This window comes from Panulirus ornatus, chromosome 58 (assembly GCF_036320965.1).
Source record: "Panulirus ornatus isolate Po-2019 chromosome 58, ASM3632096v1, whole genome shotgun sequence".
In the NCBI taxonomy this organism is placed as follows: domain Eukaryota; kingdom Metazoa; phylum Arthropoda; class Malacostraca; order Decapoda; family Palinuridae; genus Panulirus; species Panulirus ornatus.
In genome coordinates, this window is record NC_092281.1 from 16,234,537 (window position 1) to 16,254,696 (window position 20,160).

Below are 20,160 nucleotides of genomic sequence, written 5' to 3' on the forward strand. Positions count from 1 at the left end.
CTTCTTTCCCTTCTGTAAGCAAGTTATTCAGCTGAATGTTTTGATCAGTGAAGAAATTTCCTTGCCTAGTTTTGTACAGTTTATTGACAGTAATGTGACTGTGAGGTCATCAGCACATGAAAGGCCATTCATGTTATGGTTTGCCAGAGGTTGAGGTAACAGGGGGTTATGTTAGAAAAACTGAAGAGGTTTGGAGAAAGAGCTGCTTTCTAGGGAACTCTGTTGTTGAGTTTTGATCATTTTACAGGTGAAACCATTATAAAAGACTATGGTATGGCAGCTGCATTTAGTCACACTTCCTTTCAACTTTCTTCATTCACATACTTTCCCAGACTCGTAAACATGTTTCTGCAGGTTCTCCCTTGAACATGCCACCAGCACCATGTCATCAGCATACAGTTATGGATTCACCTTCAAGGCCTCCCTACCTGTCCCTCTCTCCAAAACTTTCAAATTTATTTGCAGTTTCCTGTGTTAGCAAGGTAATTCCCAGAGCAGATGAAGAAATAGCCTCATTCATTCATATCCAATCTCCAATTGTAAGATATAATGCACTGAAACCGTAGACCCTTATCCAGACCAGTTCCTGAAGATCTTTCCATAATTTCCCTTCAATTCTCTCGATCCCTTGCATGTCTCACACCCTCCTTCATATTCAGGCCCTTAACACTCAAGCATCTGTCACTGTCCTTCCACCCTCTACTTGGTTTCCATCTTTACCATGTTCCCTCCACTTCTGACATGTATATTCTCATAAGCATCTTCTCTATATGCCCTAACCATTCATTGCATCACACCCTCTTCATCTCTGACTACTCCTTACTACCAAACCCTATCATTTCTTATGCAATCAAACCCACACCATATATTGTCTTCAAACATTTTATTTCCAACGCATCCAGTTAATATTTTTATCCAGGGTCCCTACATTGCATCCATATAACACTTGTCTCAATTACTATACCATCAAACATGAGCATCTTTGCCCTCTAACAATGACCTCTCCTTCCTCACACCTGAATGTGCCAGGGACCTCAGCCCCCTCATCCACCCTTTCGTTTACTCAGCTTCCATGTCCACTAACATGTATCATAAATATCCCACTTCTCCAGGTTCTCTCCATTCAAACTTATGCTCCAACTTGCCCGTCTCTTTCCAACCCAAATACCTAACATGATAGTGGTAATGGGGACAGTAGAAGGCTAACATGCAGCAGCAGGGAGTCAGTAATAGCTTAAAAAACTGCTGAGTGGAATCAAATTTTCTTGTCAAGTTAAACTCTTTCTTTACCAGACAACTGCGTCATGGGTCAATCAGGCCTCCCGTTGTCTGTCTTTCTCATGTAAACTCATGCTTCATTCCTTCAAAACACTCCATCCTTTTTTCAACTCATCTCTGCCTGTTACCATTTTCTCATTTTCCACTTTCACCAGTGCTCAGATTTGATCTTATTTTTCTCACATGATCTCTCTGGAGTTTGCTGATACTTGCTCACCCCAACTCCAGTTTGCTTCTTTTTCAGCCCATCAACTAACTCGACATCTTCCCGCTTTTCCTTTCTCTTTTACATCTAATCAAGTGTATATGCCCATAAACTTATCTTTTCCCTTTCACTAGCAACTTAATTTCCTCATCCCACCTCTCACTACCCTTTTTCACTTTGCCAACTGCCACACACCCGTCTTGCATGTCAGCAATGCTTCCAAAATAGCCCCCATTCCTAACCCACTACCTTAGCTTCATTTACTTTCAACTTTCACACAAGCCTCGTCCATTCTCATTCACTTTCACCATCCTTATCCCACCCATTATCATTTGTTTGTATTTCTTCTTTTCTGAATGCCTCTGCAAAGCTACGCCCTCTCCTCTACCAAGTAATGATCAGACATCCCACCAGCTGCCCCTCCCTGGACATCCAAGTCTCTCTTTTGTATGTCCATCAGTTAGTACATAATCGTGTAATGCCAACCCGTCACGTCTCACAGTCCTCTTTAAACCAGTCCTTTTCCAGCACACATCTTCATGAGCAGTTCAACAGTTTTATTCACGGCAATGATTATCCGATGATGCCTAAATGTACCTTCAAGTACCACATTGCCCACTCTCGCATTCAAATTACCAATATCTTACATTAAATTTGCTGACACATTCATCTCCTAAAGTCCTTACCTGTCTCCCTCTTTTACTTCCAGGTGCACAAGCACTAATAACCACCCACCTCTTACAGTCAACTTTCATTTTTAATCATCAGTCATGCATTCATCTTATTCTTTCACATTCCCACAACTTCTTTAGCAGCATTGCTACCCTTCCTTATCTCTTTCTCTCACATTAACCCCTGACTTTCTCCTCTTAACAAACTTCCAAAAACATTCCTCTCCCTTCCCCTTGAGCTTTGCTTCTCTCAAAATTATAACATTTAGGTTCTTTTCTTCAAACATATTACCAGTCACCCTTCCTTTCTTTTTGGTAACTTCACACACATTCAGACACCCTAGCCCGAGCCTTCAAGGAGAATGAGCACTCCTTGCTTGGGTACTTCCTCTGTTCCAGCTCTTTGAAATTGAAATACAGGAAAGAAAGGGTTTCCAGCCCACTTCTCACACACCTTTTAGTTGCTTTACATGATGTGCAGGGAATGTATGGAAGTATTCTTTACTACGTAGCCACAGGATCTCCTATCCATTGGCTCATGCAGGTTCAAGGTTTAAAAACTTGCTAAGATTCTGAAAAAAAAAAAAAAACATTGAGAATTTAAGGCCTCCAGGTTCTATGGTTGAGCCATGAAGGAGTAGCAAAATAACAAACTAACAATTGAAAATATATATAAAATGGACCGCGGGCTTTGACAAGTGAAGGTCTTCAGGCATACAACTGTTTTTTGTATATGCATATATAGTAAATGAGAGAAAATAATATTCTACATATTTATTCAGGCTTATTACAAAAATACTTGATATTTCACACAGTGTATTATCTTACAGATCCTTCTGGAATTAATATTTACCACAGTTCTAATACTTGGTTTATTTCCCAGTTAATAGAAAAGTGAAACCTTTAAAACCAAACCAAGATACTCCTAATACTCAAAAACATTCTCCAATTAATCTTTAATAATTTACAAAATACAATATATAAGTTTACACACTAATCACCAAGAGATTTCTGGCAGAATCGGTACATTCCTGATACTCACTACTCTTGCATAAACTTTTGGGTTACAGAATGACATATTATTACATACTCTCACATCAACCTTTTTCAATGGTAGAACCAAACTGTCTCTATGGTATAAAACTATCATATAAATCAAGGAAACACCTTATCCTGAATGAATACACAAGGTTTATTTCAAGGGAGAAGCAAAACAAAATCTATTCATCTTTAGAGAAAATATACTGAAACTTTCTGTATACAGTACACTGAACTCATATCTCTATCATGTTACTGAAGAAAATATCTAAAAAAGTACTGTGCTTTCCTTTGTAATGGAGTGGAAGAGTACTGTGTTGATGTATACCATGACTATGATTTTTTCTAGATGAGATTTCATTCTACATACACAGATTCTTTTCCTAATGTGATTTGAAAAATCCCATATGAATCATTAACATCTTTTGCATTTAAGTATTTTTAGATACTATACAAATTAGTCAAAAGTTGACATCTCACTTACCTACAAAAAACATTTATACAAATATATGAACTACAACTGTTTTCATAAAAAAATACACACACCACAAGATAAATTTTTTCTTTTATTATAAAATTAACAACACTGGGTATATCAATCTGGCTTCCAGCCAGGATGACAATACACTCTCTCAGCTTTTTATGGGTGACTGTGATGTGATATATTTTCCAACTGCGTTACTAAGTTGCTAATGACATTAAGGATGAGACGGAATTATACAGCAACAAGGAATTCAAACATATACGGGAAAAGTTATATCAACTGACGGCTGCAGTTTCCAAAAACGTTAATTGACATCAGCCACTATTTAAGGGTAAAGTAAATAATTCTAAAATTGCATTGAGCTTGCCCAATAATTTCATTTTTTGCACTAACTTATCTAAACAAATGTTCTTTTGGGAGCTCTGTAAAATTTCTTTGTTCACCATCTACATGTCCCTAGCATTGGCCAGAGTTCAATTTGCATGACATGATGCCTGTGAAATTGTACATTAAATCTAGAAATTTTCATCCATATCAAAATACTAAACTTTTAACCATTATACTTTAAATCCCTTTTTACTTTTAGTCAATATCCTATAACCTCGAAATGTCAAAACTTTTTCCGTAAAACTTGAAGCAAAAGCCACTGTTATACTGTTGTCAGTCTATATTCATGATGACAGCTGCATGTGACACCACACATCACAGAAAACACACACACCACAAAAATCTTCAATTTAATTATATTTAAGATAAAAATTCTAGGATCCTTTTTCAGGATACTGTTCAGGTCTGGAAAGATATTGGGTAATCCTATCAAATAAATTGTATTGCATTCTGGAAAGCATGTGAATCCATGGATAGATATGAAATGGTAATATTTCAAAATCTGAAAAATCACATAACCCCAGGACTCCTTCCATGGGGCTTCCAGCAGCTTCAAGGCTGCCCCACAATTAGTGCCATGGAAGGGATGGACTTCTTCAATGAGACTGTACTCCTTATCATACAAACTTGCCAAAGATGATATTTCACTTGCAGTGTAACCATGCACAAAGAGTTCTGTAACACCTAAAACTTTATATATCAAGTATATAAAGTATATGAAGCACAATACTTAAAGATTACTTTTCTATGATTAGTGATTGCAACTACAAAGGAGTCCATGAGATTTCAAACAAGTATCAATCATTCTCATCACATTTACAATAAAATTCTTTTCACAACAGGATATTTTTCACAACTTGCTGAGGTCATGAGTACCAATGAGAAAATTGTTCTGGATAACTGCCCACTTATCATATAGCCATCATCCAATGCTAACTGCTGCCAAATATAGTGTGGAGTAACAATCACCAAGATGAAGTTATCTTATTTGGGGATCATATAAATAAAAAATAACATGGTGAGAACATTATGCTTAACCAAACACATTTCAGGAGATTACAATGGCAAAAAGTGTTTTACCAGCTGCATAAAGTGTCTTTGTTTTCAATGTTTTCATCAATCCAGCTGAATAAATGTCCATTCTTTCATATCTGGGTAACATGGGGAAACATGATGTCAATGGACTGAACCAGGGTATGTGAAGCAGCCAAAGAAACTAGGGAAAGGTATGTAGGGCCAGGTTGCAGATAGGGGACTGTGATTTTGGTTCATTACAAATGACAGCTAGAGAATGGATGTGAGCAAATGAGGCCTTTTCTCTGTCTGTTCCTGGTGCTACCTAGCTAATGCTTGAGATGAAGATGTTTGATAAAACTGTAATCCCAATGAATGCAGCCTAAATGAGCAATATATGTTCCTAATAAAGGATGGTAATAATTGTTATATCAACCCTTTCACTATAGTAAGCTAATGATTCACCAGCCACCAGCTGTGAGGTTGATTTTTGGAAACTGTACCTATCTACTTTCATCACTCCATTCCCAATTTAGTGGGATGGATAAGATACAAACAGCACTAACTTCAAACACACCCTCAATCCATACCCAGTGTATTATAGTGAAACATAGGACTTCCACAACAAATAGCACTAATTATTTTTTTACTTTATGCACTATGTTGATTCAGCAACTGTGACCAAAGACTTTCTTTCCATACAATTTCTTACTAAAAATGCTTCCAGACTATCTTCACCTAAAAAAATTCAACTCCTTTTCAATTCTCTATATATTCTAACCACCTCTCCCACAGTCTGCCCTATCTCTCTGTACCTTCTATTGCACTATATCTCCTTGTCAAACCTGTCCTTTGTCATACATTCCACAGGACCATACCATCCTAAAAGATTTTCCTTCATGTGCCTTTCTACAATGTCTTATTCACACACAACTTTCTCACATCATCCTGTAATTTCCAAAATATGATGCAAATTATCAGTCTCCAATAATTTTATTCTTTACCTATCGTACCATATATGCACATGGGTTTCACAGTCACACATCATCACTGGGATGAGTACTTTGTGCCAGCTTCTTACAAACACTGCACTAATAATCTGACCTCTCATAATTTTCAAATATTATCTTACTTCTATTCACATTTACTGTGTGTGTCCTCCTCCTGTATACATCATCGAACTGTCCTTCTATCATATCAAACTCTTTTCTCTGACTCAGCTGTTGTTTGAAAAAAAAATCATATACTGACTGTGGCATTACATAAAGTATTAATCTTTTATTACAAAAATGTGGAACTCACTGACACATCAAGTGGTAGTTGTCAGCAGCTGGTCTTAGCCTATCAGCACCGCCAATTATACGAGTACACTTGCATTTTTCTTGCATCTATTACACCAATATAATAGTACATATGAAATTTAGGGATTTAGATGGATATCTCATTTGTATTTATTTTATTCTATCTATTATACTTTGTCCCTGTCTCCCGCGTTTGCGAGGTAGCGCAAGGAAACAGACAAAAGAATGGCCCAACCCACCCACATACAAATGTATATACATAAACACCCACACACACACATATACCTACCTATACATTTCAACGTACACACAGATATATACATATATACATGTGCATATTCATATTTACTGCCTTCATCCATTCCTGTTGCCACCCCGCCACACATGAAATGGCACCCCCCTTCCCCGTGCGCGTGCGAGGTAGCACTAGGAAAAGACAACAAAGGCCACATTCGTTCACACTCAGTTTCTAGCTGTCATGTGTAATGCACCGAAACCACAGCTTTCTTTCCACATCCAGGCCCCACAAATCTTTCCATGGTTTACGCCAGATGCTTCACATGCCCTGGTTCAATCCACTGACAGCACATCCAACCCAGCATACCAAATTGTTCCAATTCATTCTATTCCTTGCACACCTTTCACCCTCCTGTATGTTCATGTCCCAACAGGTCCCAACTGCTCAAAATCTTTTTCACTCCATCCTTCCACCTCCAATTTGGTCTCCCTCTTCTCATTCCCTCCACCTCTGACACATATATCCTCTTTGTCAATTTTTTCTCATTCTCTCCATATGACCAAACCATTTCAATACACCCTCTTCTGCTCTCTCCAACTACAATCTTTTTTATTACCAGACATCTCTCTTACCCTTTCATTACTTACTTGATCAAACCACCTCACATCACATACTGTCCTCAAACATCTCATTTCCAACACATCCACCCTCCTCCGCACAACCTTATCTATAGCCCATGCCTCGCAATCATATAAAATCTCATTTGTATGCTAAGGAAATCTTGCATGATAAATCATTACATTACACACAGTGTTCTCTTTTGCCATGGCCATTCAACATTCATATTGCCCTCTCTGACATTTTGAGGGCAACTAACCTAAAGAAGGGAAAATTAACCAATTTACAACAGGCCAACTCATAGTGGGTGGAATCAGACAGCCTTACTGGACTTGCTGACTAATGAGATATACTTTGTCATCCAGAATCTGACAGATATGAGATCCAGACACTCCAGGATGCTACATGCTCACTCACATTCCTACTCAGTCTGGATGAGAAGGGACGTAACTTCCAAAACTGATCCTGTATGCAGCATATATCCTCAAAGAGAGTGAGTCTCACTCCATCCCATAATAACTTAATCATGAAATACTAAAACCCTTTTAGATGATGCATATAGCATCAACAAGTAGGGGTTGAAATTTGTATGATGCACACTGAGGCATCAGGAGCAGGCTGACTTAATGAAAGAATTAACACTTTGAAAGAGGAACAGAAAAAATATGAGAATATCCAAAGTGAATATTGTGTTACTTTTACATTTTATGACTGTCGTAACATTCAAAGAAATATTAATCTTACGAAAAAGTTTGAATCCATTAACTAATAAAAATGTAAAGATTCACTTGTGTTCTAAAATACACTTATAAATTTTCTTTTTTTCATTCCACTAAAAAAGAATAAGAAAGGTTTCTCTTAAGTGTATATGAATACCTGTATTATTTTAGATCAAATGACATTAATTCAACACAAATAAAAAGGATATGATTATATGAAAATATGCTCTGATACCTGTTCCCATCTGGAACTCCCTCATATGGGTGGCTACAGCAACAGAGTCCCTATATAACTAGTGAACTCCAGTGCCACTTCTTAGCCTTTAGTGCCTCACCCTTAACAGGCCACTGGCAGAAGGTAACTCTTGTGCAGTGTTTGCAGAGGTTCCTACCTAAGGTTCCTATTGACTATTTCCACCTAATTCTCCAACATAGTCTATCTATCTTATCTGTATCTCTGATGTCCATTTCCCTCAGGAACTCCCATAAAGGGGGTAGCCATGACAAGTCTCCACTTATCACTGTCCTCACATGTCTCCTTTGCATACACTATTCCATGCATTCTTCCACCATTTGTCTCCCATCAGTATTCCTTCACTCTATTTCTCCATGTCACAGGTGATCTTCCTCTCACACCATCCCCTTTAAATGTACTATCATACCCTCTCTTTGTAAACTTCTAGTCTTGTATTCTTCCGACATGCCCAAACCACCTGCAAGTATTACATCTCACCAACTCTACCACTTCACAATTCATTCTGTTTACGCTCCCTGCCATACCACATCTCTCATAACCCTTTCATTACTTACTTGATCAAACCACCTCACATCACATACTGTCCTCAAACATCTCATTTCCAACACATCCACCCTCCTCCGCACAACCTTATCTATAGCCCATGCCTTGCAATCATATAAAATCTCATTTGTATGCTAAGGAAATCTTGCATGATAAATCATTACATTACACACAGTGTTCTCTTTTGCCATGGCCATTCAACATTCATATTGCCCTCTCTGACATTTTGAGGGCAACTAACCTAAAGAAGGGAAAATTAACCAATTTACAACAGGCCAACTCATAGTGGGTGGAATCAGACAGCCTTACTGGACTCGCTGACTAATGAGATATACTTTGTCATCCAGAATCTGACAGATATGAGATCCAGACACTCCAGGATGCTACATGCTCACTCACATTCCTACTCAGTCTGGATGAGAAGGGACGTAACTTCCAAAACTGATCCTGTATGCAGCATATATCCTCAAAGAGAGTGAGTCTCACTCCATCCCATAATAACTTAATCATGAAATACTAAAACCCTTTTAGATGATGCATATAGCATCAACAAGTAGGGGTTGAAATTTGTATGATGCACACTGAGGCATCAGGAGCAGGCTGACTTAATGAAAGAATTAACACTTTGAAAGAGGAACAGAAAAAATATGAGAATATCCAAAGTGAATATTGTGTTACTTTTACATTTTATGACTGTCGTAACATTCAAAGAAATATTAATCTTACGAAAAAGTTTGAATCCATTAACTAATAAAAATGTAAAGATTCACTTGTGTTCTAAAATACACTTATAAATTTTCTTTTTTTCATTCCACTAAAAAAGAATAAGAAAGGTTTCTCTTAAGTGTATATGAATACCTGTATTATTTTAGATCAAATGACATTAATTCAACACAAATAAAAAGGATATGATTATATGAAAATATGCTCTGATACCTGTTCCCATCTGGAACTCCCTCATATGGGTGGCTACAGCAACAGAGTCCCTATATAACTAGTGAACTCCAGTGCCACTTCTTAGCCTTTAGTGCCTCACCCTTAACAGGCCACTGGCAGAAGGTAACTCTTGTGCAGTGTTTGCAGAGGTTCCTACCTAAGGTTCCTATTGACTATTTCCACCTAATTCTCCAACATAGTCTATCTATCTTATCTGTATCTCTGATGTCCATTTCCCTCAGGAACTCCCATAAAGGGGGTAGCCATGACAAGTCTCCACTTATCACTGTCCTCACATGTCTCCTTTGCATACACTATTCCATGCATTCTTCCACCATTTGTCTCCCATCAGTATTCCTTCACTCTATTTCTCCATGTCACAGGTGATCTTCCTCTCACACCATCCCCTTTAAATGTACTATCATACCCTCTCTTTGTAAACTTCTAGTCTTGTATTCTTCCGACATGCCCAAACCACCTGCAAGTATTACATCTCACCAACTCTACCACTTCACAATTCATTCTGTTTACGCTCCCTGCCATACCACATCTCTCATAACCCTTTCATTACTTACTTGATCAAACCACCTCACATCACATACTGTCCTCAAACATCTCATTTCCAACACATCCACCCTCCTCCGCACAACCTTATCTATAGCCCATGCCTTGCAATCATATAAAATCTCATTTGTATGCTAAGGAAATCTTGCATGATAAATCATTACATTACACACAGTGTTCTCTTTTGCCATGGCCATTCAACATTCATATTGCCCTCTCTGACATTTTGAGGGCAACTAACCTAAAGAAGGGAAAATTAACCAATTTACAACAGGCCAACTCATAGTGGGTGGAATCAGACAGCCTTACTGGACTCGCTGACTAATGAGATATACTTTGTCATCCAGAATCTGACAGATATGAGATCCAGACACTCCAGGATGCTACATGCTCACTCACATTCCTACTCAGTCTGGATGAGAAGGGACGTAACTTCCAAAACTGATCCTGTATGCAGCATATATCCTCAAAGAGAGTGAGTCTCACTCCATCCCATAATAACTTAATCATGAAATACTAAAACCCTTTTAGATGATGCATATAGCATCAACAAGTAGGGGTTGAAATTTGTATGATGCACACTGAGGCATCAGGAGCAGGCTGACTTAATGAAAGAATTAACACTTTGAAAGAGGAACAGAAAAAATATGAGAATATCCAAAGTGAATATTGTGTTACTTTTACATTTTATGACTGTCGTAACATTCAAAGAAATATTAATCTTACGAAAAAGTTTGAATCCATTAACTAATAAAAATGTAAAGATTCACTTGTGTTCTAAAATACACTTATAAATTTTCTTTTTTTCATTCCACTAAAAAAGAATAAGAAAGGTTTCTCTTAAGTGTATATGAATACCTGTATTATTTTAGATCAAATGACATTAATTCAACACAAATAAAAAGGATATGATTATATGAAAATATGCTCTGATACCTGTTCCCATCTGGAACTCCCTCATATGGGTGGCTACAACAACAGAGTCCTATATAACTAGTGAACTCCAGTGCCACTTCTTAGCCTTTAGTGCCTCACCCTTAACAGGCCACTGGCAGAAGGTAACTCTTGTGCAGTGTTTGCAGAGGTTCCTACCTAAGGTTCCTATTGACTATTTCCACCTAATTCTCCAACATAGTCTATCTATCTTATCTGTATCTCTGATGTCCATTTCCCTCAGGAACTCCCATAAAGGGGGTAGCCATGACAAGTCTCCACTTATCACTGTCCTCACATGTCTCCTTTGCATACACTATTCCATGCATTCTTCCACCATTTGTCTCCCATCAGTATTCCTTCACTCTATTTCTCCATGTCACAGGTGATCTTCCTCTCACACCATCCCCTTTAAATGTACTATCATACCCTCTCTTTGTAAACTTCTAGTCTTGTATTCTTCCGACATGCCCAAACCACCTGCAAGTATTACATCTCACCAACTCTACCACTTCACAATTCATTCTGTTTACGCTCCCTGCCATACCACATCTCTCATAACCCTTTCATTACTTACTTGATCAAACCACCTCACATCACATACTGTCCTCAAACATCTCATTTCCAACACATCCACCCTCCTCCGCACAACCTTATCTATAGCCCATGCCTTGCAATCATATAAAATCTCATTTGTATGCTAAGGAAATCTTGCATGATAAATCATTACATTACACACAGTGTTCTCTTTTGCCATGGCCATTCAACATTCATATTGCCCTCTCTGACATTTTGAGGGCAACTAACCTAAAGAAGGGAAAATTAACCAATTTACAACAGGCCAACTCATAGTGGGTGGAATCAGACAGCCTTACTGGACTTGCTGACTAATGAGATATACTTTGTCATCCAGAATCTGACAGATATGAGATCCAGACACTCCAGGATGCTACATGCTCACTCACATTCCTACTCAGTCTGGATGAGAAGGGACGTAACTTCCAAAACTGATCCTGTATGCAGCATATATCCTCAAAGAGAGTGAGTCTCACTCCATCCCATAATAACTTAATCATGAAATACTAAAACCCTTTTAGATGATGCATATAGCATCAACAAGTAGGGGTTGAAATTTGTATGATGCACACTGAGGCATCAGGAGCAAGGCTGACTTAATGAAAGAATTAACACTTTGAAAGAGGAACAGAAAAAATATGAGAATATCCAAAGTGAATATTGTGTTACTTTTACATTTTATGACTGTCGTAACATTCAAAGAAATATTAATCTTACGAAAAAGTTTGAATCCATTAACTAATAAAAATGTAAAGATTCACTTGTGTTCTAAAATACACTTATAAATTTTCTTTTTTTCATTCCACTAAAAAAGAATAAGAAAGGTTTCTCTTAAGTGTATATGAATTACCTGTATTATTTTAGATCAAATGACATTAATTCAACACAAATAAAAAGGATATGATTATATGAAAATATGCTCTGATACCTGTTCCCATCTGGAACTCCCTCATATGGGTGGCTACAGCAACAGAGTCCTATATAACTAGTGAACTAACCTAACTTTAGGGCCATGAAAAAGCCTGAAGACAATGTATAATTCCATCAGCATAGGGAGTATGAGGTTTGTGAGCTTCATGATCTCCATTCACTAAATGACAGTTATCATAACTATTGTTACTATTTCCAAACATTTTCATAAGTTCTATGTATATTCATATATAAAAATGTACATTCACATTCCTTTTCAAACTTGTTCACTGTTTTTATGTATAGTGAGGTGGTGCTAACATCCACTATGTACGTATATATGCATCTATCCATATCTCTGATGCCCATCCCCTCCAGGGACTCCCTAAATGGGATGTCCATAGCAAAAGGGTGTCTGTAACTGGTGGACTTCAGTGCTGCTTTCTAGCCTTTGGTGCCTCACCCCTGACAGGCAAGTGGCAGACTACAATTCTAGTGCAGCAGTTCCTGAGGCTCCTACCTAATGTTCCAACCTACTATTACTACCTAATGCCCCTGCCTGATGTTCCTACCAAATACACCTACCTACTGCCAATTATGTATCTATCATGTACAATGAACTCAAACCAGAGCCCCTCCCTCTACAGCCAAGCCCCACACACAATTCTATGGTTTCTCATGACCACTTCATATGCCCTGGTTCAGCTCACAAAGAGTATGATACCCCTTGTATATCATATTTCTCCAACTCATTCTATCCTATATATGCCTTACACCCTTCAGCAGTTAAGGTCCTGGTCACTTAAAGCATCTTTCACCCCACCCCACTCTTCCGCCTCCTCCTTGGTTTCCCCTTTCCTTTGCTCCTTCCACTTCTGACATGCATACACCTCTTGGTTAGCCCCTCCTCACTTACCTTTTACAAATGTCAGTATCATTTCAAAGAACTTCACTTTTAAACATCTCTCTTACTCTATCACTTTTTTCGATCAACCCCTTCACTACACACTGTCTTCAAACATTTAATTTCCAACAGGTTCATCTTCTTCCACACTTTTCTTTTTTATCTAGGGCTCCAGCTTTGCATCTGTACTACAATGTCAGGATTACTATACCATCAAACATGCCCATTTTTGCCCTTACAGACACTTCAGAATTACTTTTTGAGCAGTGGTCTGTAATTAGCACCTACTGTGACCAAAAGATACTTGGTAGTCATATTTATGTCAAAATGTTGGTTATATGTTTAAGATAAGTTGGGAAAACTAGAACACATATGATGGACCCTAGTGCATAATATGCAAGTCTGCATATGCTTAAGGGTTAAAAAGCAATTCTGTAATCTATGTTTAACTCCTATACAATTCTTAACACTTTTCTCAATTCACTATTTAAGTTGATGGTATAGCACACACACACCATTATGTTAAAGGTTTCTTTAGTATCTTTTTTTTCAACTTGAAAAGAAAAAGTTTTCATTTCCGTGAAACAATGTTTTATTTCAAACTTTTCATCCAATCACTTCTATCTATTGCAATCGTTTTTCATTATAATACTATATCAGCTTCAAAACCTTTAACAGGGCTAGCCTATGATGCTATAAAGGAGTACCACTAACCTTTTATGGTCAATTTCTGGGACAGAAGGAAATATGTACTGTCCAACAAGTGGATCTTTAGCAGCAGGGCGGCAACCTTCATAACGATCTGCTGGGATGTCTCGTCGGTGACCCTCTAAGTTGCTCAAGCAGTCACGAGTTACCATAACATCCACTGCACAGATAGGGAATAAATCAAGGGGTTAATTTCAAGTTGCCCATAAAGGAGTGCTACATATCACATCAAAGTATTGTATACTTTTTCATGCTTTTCACACAACAGGTTAGCTATGTCATTCTTCTTGGCATAAGCTCTGCATGAATATAGCAGAAGCAACTCTATAAACAACTATAACAAGCATAAATACTTTTGCTTAAACATAAAGTTATGCCTGAAACATAATTTTCTAAGAATTTTGGAAAAAAAATTACAATTATTTTCAAAATTCAATATTATGTCTAAGTGGACAAACTTTTACAGACTAAATTTAGGTGAAGAACTGCCTTAGGTACTTTACATTTCATAATAAATGACACAAGTATGAAATTTAGCTCTTCAGCCCAAAGTTAGAAAATCTAAATACAGGTGGATATGGTTCACCTTACTGGAAAAGCTGATACCCATTTCCACCTAAATCAAGCAAGTATGTGAAGCGAAATCCTTTCTACACTAAGACACTACCATGATGTAGTCCTAGGAAACTAAAATTCAAGCTCATTTTTCTGATCATTTATTCAGTGTTCTATAATCACAGCATATGAAGAATGGTCTTACAGGAAATGGGCACCAAGTTCAAATACTGCAATATAAAACTCCTATTTCTATCTATAACCTGAGCATATTAATTTCTGGTAGCATGTAACAAATATTATAAACTTTATTGACAAAAAATAACAATCAAGATACTGACAAGCAAAATCTATGAGTAAATTTTGCTGAAATACTATTGACAATAAAACGAACAATACAGTTCCAGTAAAAAATGTAATCAGTTTATCATATCTTTATCATTCCAGTTCCTGAAAAAATTATATCAGACTCAGTAATGTTACGGATATTTTCTGTAATGACTGAAATTTACCTCCTTTTTGTTCTATGATCTTGACACATTTGTCATATGGATCTGGACAGCTGTAGCTCCAGTAGTAACGCCAGTCGAAGTCATACAATCCACAACCTGGGTGGGAGCCCACACATTGGTAGCACCAGATACTAGAAGCTGTGAAGAAGATACCAAAATTTTTTAATGAAGATAGTTCACCGCAGTAATAAAAGGTCTAAATATGTGTTTACTAGGCATGATAATAAAGGAATAAGATGCAAACTCTAAAAATAATGGCACAATCAGATGTTACACATCCATGATTAAATCCAGACATAACTAGACATTCTCAAATAACATAATGACCAGTGTTCTGTATCCTCCCTAAGTGGAGGTATTGTGTAAGGAAGAATGAGGGTTAAAGTGTCGGCAAGCAAGAAGATGAATCAGGAAAAATGCTGGGAGGAGAAAGCTTAGATGGAAGTGCAGTGAATCTAGGAAAGCAATCATGTGTGAATGAGGTGTTTAAAATGTTTAGAGAAATACTATTAAAGGTCATAGAATCAGTAGTTGGATACAAGGTAGTGAGATACAGGAATAAAAAGGGCAATGCATGGTGGAAAGAAGAGATGTCAAAAGATTGGTATAAGGGGGAAGAAGGAAAATCCCACACTCTTACATTTCTTTACAATGGCAACAACAATCCCACAAGAGTAGAACAGAGATAATAATCTTACATAACATGCATCTGCCTACTGAAAATTTACCATAATGTGAGGTACTCACACTCTGTTAATTTCTAAACCTATTTTATGTACTTTTATGTTTTTTACACCCAGATTTCCCCTGACCATCATGGTTTTCTCCACTACCACTATCTATGCTTTAAATCATAATCTCATTTCATTCTTCATAATATATAGTGTACAATCATTGCAAAATGAAATCAATGAAAAATGTGACTGAGCTGGTGACCGTAAACTTCATAATTACCAATGTAGGTGGTATTGGTCTACTACTATTGGCATAAAAGTAAATATCTATAGTGGAGTACAACTCATATATCAAGGTCTGGATATCAATGACACAGTAATTAGGTGTTTTTATACATAAGAATAACTTGTTTTTTGTAATCATTATCACCTTGTATACTATAACTTTTCTCCATCAAAATACTTTCATATATAATCTGTCGAATAAAAAGAGTACCTGAAGAGTAAAAAAAAAAACACTGAGATATAGGAAAGACAGAAATTATAATCTTCATTCTTAACTAAACCTTATATATTACGGAATCTTATACTATGACATACACGACAGGTGCGCAATCATAGTCCTAAGACGTTGACATTGTTGCCTTAGTGAAGTGTATCTTACAAAAATTTCTAAACAACAAAGCTAATAACATATCGGAAATAATACTAACCCGTGGACACAAGCGCAGAAAATGAGACCAGTAAAAGTAAATTCTTCATTTTCCTGTTAGTGGTTTTACCTGCTCCACCCAAACGCTTCCTATTGCTGTATCCTATACTGTTGCTGTTGTCCGAACAGTTTAATGCCCTGAGTTCACTGATAGTAGCCTATTTTCAAGTACTTACTCGCAATATCCAAGACAGTATTGTTATTTTTGAAAACAATAAATATGAATTCTAAAATCAGTATCATGATTAGCTAATTTATTACAAAAAATGATTAGTATTCAAAGACGAAGCCGCCGTCATTAAGAAATTCGAATTCATAACGTCCCTGATGTTTGTGTACCTAAATATTCTATCAAAGTTATTTATAATTTTCTTGGAGAACTATTTCCCTAAAGGTTGAATAATCTATAAAGACCTTTACTTAAAAGGTGTCTTCAATTGGAAAAAAAACGACTATTTTACAGAGTATGCATATAGGGTTTAAAAGTTAAGCACAGCTTTCATCCACAATCACAAGATCCAGGTAACACCTGACACACACACACACACACACACACACCTAGAAGATTCCACTAAATACACACAGCCGCCATACACGGGCCTACCTGTGCCCATAATAGCACACCCGAGGACACACTCCACGACCAATGCCCGAGAACGGCCTGTCAATGACACAAGATCTCACCAGGTTTTGGACCAAGCGAATCTTTTCACACAATACAAGTTAGTGTATACAAATTTGTTATATCTTCTTAGATTACTAATAGCTACCATGGTGTAGTTACTGGCGTCGCTGACCACATGATTCACGCACGGGCCCGCCCTTGTTCCAATCCTGGGCGCGGCAGTCCGTCCATTGCCAATCCCAGCTGGACTGGTCGATAAATGAGTGTCTGGCTTAGGCTACTGTGTGTGTGTGTACATATGGGTGAAGAAATTATGAAAATATATAAGGTTGGGGGCTGGGGCAACACGAGTGTAAACCCCTATCCCCATGAATTACCTGTAGGAATAACGGGAAAGGCCTATTTTGGGAAGGTTGGTTGGTTGTTTGGGCTTTAAGCCTATCAACTGTCAGGGCCATGAAGGCCATCAACATAAAATTCTCTAACACCTTCGGGTGTTAATGATAATTCTAAGACGACACACTCATTATGCTTGTGGCCTATGGTTTTGGGAAAAGTGGAGAATCTGTCTTCCAAAGATCGTGGCAGTTGAAACATTTTTTTTTTTTGTCTTAATTCATTCGATTTATTGCACCATTTTATTGTCCAATCAGTACTAAATCTGTAACTGGAATCACTGTTCCTGTACAAGGGACCAGATACTACTACATCTTATATAGTCTTTGATAAAGGACAAAGTGGTCAATGTACGTAAAGCGCTTTGTTTTTTATTTCTATTATGGCGTAGATTAAGTTAGTTAGACTTGGTTAATTAAAGAAAATATATCCTGATCACGTTATTCATTCTTTTACCGACTGGTGCCGCGTTAAGTTTGGAAGAATAACCGAGTTCCTAAAGATTATTCAGCTAATCGAATACAAAACAAGTCGTTGTACTGGGAGGCAAGGGCAGCCTGGTAGAATTAGTGTAAAACTAGTGCTACATCGTCCACATTGTAGAGAAGATGCAAAGCAAAGGAACTCTCGTCATGAATTATTGAATAAGTGACCTGCCCGAGCCAGGACCTTGAAGGAGGATGCTGTTCCGATTTCAGTTACCCAGCGTCCAATACGCAGACAGGTAATTTACAATTAAGGTCAGGTATGTGCTATAGATCGTATAAAACAGCCATTTTACTTCCAACTCTAGCAGTGGTAGGCTACGAAATTGCTTTCAAGTTTTGTTTAAAGTATATTTTCATAACTTTTAAGAAGAAATACAAAAGAATGATGATATCTTTCACCTACAACACTGACCTTTGTGGCAAGAATACTCTGGAACAAGTGTCATCAGTGACTGCTGCTACTTTGCCAATCGGTGAGTTACGAAAGATATTACAGATTTGTACATTAGTGTAATATGTGTAATTCACGGCCGATATCAGTGAACCCTTTAAAAAAGGCGTACAAGAGCTTAGCGTGTTTTAAATATGCGTAAAGAAGGTCCATACATACCAGTATGTCTAACATAATCAGTTTAGTATGTCTCACACAATCACCTCATCTAAGCAGAACAGCGGACTGGTAAACACTCTCACCACATATTTTGGTAGAACAAATTTGATTATACTTTTGGAGGAAAAAAAAAAAGAATAGATCATTATCTCTATCTATTCTTTTACGTTTACTCAGTGAAAGCCAACACTTGTTATTAGTGAAAATGAAAATTTAAGGATAATTTGATTAGCAAAGAAGTTTCAGCCTAACAACGTAAACAAACGTAATTTACACGTATCTCATTTTTCCATTAAAAAACTTAAAGTAGATTTTAGAGATGAAAAAGAAAGTCTAATAAGATTTGGTGGCTTGCCTAGAATGATATGCTGCTGCATATATCAACATGCATGAACGCAATTTTACTCGTGTAAGAAAAATCTTGCTTTGTCATAAACAGTTGTAAATTTCAGTTCACTGCTGTCATGTCAGCATACTCTCCTAATGACCAAACAATAGTTTTTTTTTAATTATTCTTCTAATGAAAACAAAATATAATAACACAAATCAAACCACTGAAAATCCTATTCATAAAAAGTGGGAAGACCTTGAAGCTTCCCTGTTGAACAACAATGGTAGAAGTTCAACTGTGGGAAACTTCCGGACGAAAAAGGACCACTGCCTTTAGTGAGTGGCGCTTTAGAAATGATTATGGGAAGAAATGGTATTGTTTGGGGTGCTCCTGCGTGATATTTGGTTGGTCTCCGTTACAGGCAAAGCGGAGCGTTGTTGTCAAGAGAATGACCTCGACAGGGTAGGAGAAATTGAGTAAAGTGAGGCGATAGTGGCGACGTGTCTCAGGCTGGAATGAGTTGGTTGATGAAGATCACATGACAGCACGTGCTCCCTCTTCTAAAGTGGCACTTAAATGATGGGCTAGAGAGCGGCCCTTGGCTGATCACAGGCGGCAGACAGGTTTTTAAACTATGCCCTCGATGGCGAAGACTTCATGATCAACGGCTGAGGGCACGTGCAGTGGCATCTAAATTAGCTAGCGGTAGCTTACATCACCCTTGGATGCATATCAACTGTATGGGCCAAGTTGTTAGTCATCATGATGATAAAGATCGATAGCAAGGTTACGGGAAGTGGGAAATTCTTGCAGGCTGAGTGGATGAAATAATAGGGACTGTTTCGTGGGGATCTCAGATATTCTTGAGACGTGTGTAATTTGCGTAGCGATGAAGTGTAGAGTAAAAAGCTCATGAAGTACAGTTTTAGGTTGTAAGGTCATGTGTGGGTTCTAAGTCATCCCCTTGATTATTCT

General features: G+C 37.5%; 1 protein-coding gene across 1 annotated transcript; it reads right to left on the reverse strand.

Moving 5' to 3' along the window:
* Positions 1-14,239: 14,239 nt before the first annotated feature.
* On the reverse strand, positions 14,240-16,881 carry crim (QVR superfamily protein crim). Its single transcript, XM_071695416.1, has 3 exons — positions 16,737-16,881; positions 15,350-15,487; positions 14,240-14,442 (listed from the first exon to the last, which is right to left on the reverse strand). The coding sequence occupies exons 1-3, from the start codon at positions 16,783-16,785 to the stop codon at positions 14,255-14,257; spliced, it is 375 nt and encodes a 124-aa protein (XP_071551517.1). The 5' UTR covers positions 16,786-16,881; the 3' UTR covers positions 14,240-14,254.
* Positions 16,882-20,160: the final 3,279 nt, after the last annotated feature.